At 54.3% G+C, this 1,882-nt stretch overlaps 1 protein-coding gene across 1 annotated transcript in view; it reads right to left on the bottom strand.

Annotated features, from left to right (window-relative positions):
• Window positions 1–259: 259 nt before the first annotated feature.
• Window positions 260–1,882, bottom strand: part of Plekhg5 (pleckstrin homology and RhoGEF domain containing G5) — a 28,480-nt gene continuing 26,857 nt past the window's right edge. Inside the window, 1 exon segment of the mRNA XM_021160380.2 lies at window positions 260–1,031. Coding sequence (XP_021016039.1) covers window positions 260–1,031 — 772 coding nt within the window.

Genomic DNA, 1,882 nt, shown 5'->3' with positions numbered 1-1,882 from the left:
CCCTGCAAGGGGTGGGGAGAAAAGTCCATCTTGGCTGGTGGCAATCACAAAATGGCTCTAGTGAAACCCTCCCCTCTGCCACAGCTCTCTTCCCCTTCACTCCAGTCTGCTAGATACCCCACGCCCTCCCAGCCACTAGAGTGGGTCTAAAGCTCTGCTTCCCATTCAGCCTCCTAAGGCTGATCGTTGCAGACATGGCTGTCACTACCCACTACCCATGCCATCACAGAATCATCTCTCCCTCCCCTGGCCGGGCCACTCACGAGGCAGTGAGCGTGGAGTTAAGCAGCAGGGTGGTCCTGATCCGGTAGAGCTGGGCCAGGGTCAGCTTCCTGTGTTGAGCAGAGACCCCTGAGGGAGGCTCAGACTGCACCCTGGGCACAGTCCCAGAAGGCATCTCTCTGCATCTCCTTCGGGCAGACTCTGCAGGTCCCCCAGTCATATGGCTGGGGCTGTTCTCAGATTCTGACAACTGAGGGCCATGGCAGGGGTCACACATCCCTGGACCATTCCAGCCAGGCCCACCTTCCTGAAGGGGGCTCTGAGTCCTAACCCCAGGGGCCACAGTGATCAGGCACAGTTCTGACAGGCTGCGGCTGGGAGCTAGGGGCACGCCACAGGTGGCGGTTCCTGACAGTAACTGTAAGAGGCTAGCCTCTGATTTGGACTTTAGCAGGCGGGGCGGGCGAGGGAGCAGCTGGACAGGAGTGCGACGGCGGAGGCGGGGTGAGGGCTGGGGAGAGGGGGTCTGAGGCACAGGCGCTGGCTTGACCACAGGGTGTGGAGCCACAAAGTCTTGAAGGGAAGTGGGGGACAGGGTGCCATAGGCAGAGTCCATGGAGCAAGAGCGGCCATCCACGGGGCCCAGGGGCAGCAGCTCGCTGGTGGGAGTGATGGATGAAGCAGTGTTACTGAGAGAAGATTCGTCCGACTGGGAGCTGATGGGACAGCCTTCAAACTCCGGGGAAGACAGTGTCACCCCAGGCTCTACCACAACCATGGCCAGGGTCTCAGTGGAGCCATCTGAGGTGCTGTGGAGGACAGAAGAGAGTCAGAAAGCCAGATTGTCTAAAGCAGGGGCTGGAGATATGGCCCAGCGGTTAAGAGCACTGACTGCTCTTCTGAAGGTCCTGAGTTCAAATCCCAGCAACCATATGGTGGCTCACAGCCATCTGTAATGAGATCTGACTCCCTCTTCTGGTGTGTCTGAAGACAGCTATAGTGTACTTACATATGATAATAAATCTTTGGGCTGGAGTGAGCCAGGGCTGGATGGAACAGAGGTCCCAAGTTCAATTCCCAGCAACCTTATGATGGCTCACAACCATCTGTACAGCTACAGTGTACTCATATACATAAATACAAAAAAATCTTTTAATAAATAAATAAAAGCCTAAAGCAGCTGGGAGCCCTAGCAGCTCAGAGCTCAGACCTGCCAGTCTCCATAGTCTGACATCAGTATCCTTTCCTGACCTGTGACGCCTGTGCACGGTCTGCAGGCAGCCATGTGGAATGGAGAGTGTTGAAAACGGCCCATGTCCAAGTCTGGACTCTAGCAGGAGACAGAGCTATCCTGATACTCCCACTGGGTTCATACCATTCCACCGTTCAGAGATCAATCCCTCTGTGTCCTGAGCCAGATGCCCTGGGCTAGGGAACTTGTCCTGATGGGCCCTGCTGAATTTTTCTTTTGTTCGTGTGACCTGGTCTGGATATGTCCTCCTGGAGCTCCAGCTTCAAACGTTTGTCAATCCCTCTACCTCCACCTCTCAAGTTCTGGGACGGGATTATTACCTTGGCTTGCTGGGTAGATTTTGTGTCTTTCTTTTCTTCTTCTTTTTCCCCATTTATCTAACTTATTTTTTTTTTTAAAGATTTATTT

The sequence above is a fragment of the Mus caroli genome, chromosome 4 (genome assembly GCF_900094665.2).
Source record: "Mus caroli chromosome 4, CAROLI_EIJ_v1.1, whole genome shotgun sequence".
Classification (NCBI taxonomy): domain Eukaryota; kingdom Metazoa; phylum Chordata; class Mammalia; order Rodentia; family Muridae; genus Mus; species Mus caroli.
This window is presented reverse-complemented; position numbering and strand designations above follow the sequence as displayed.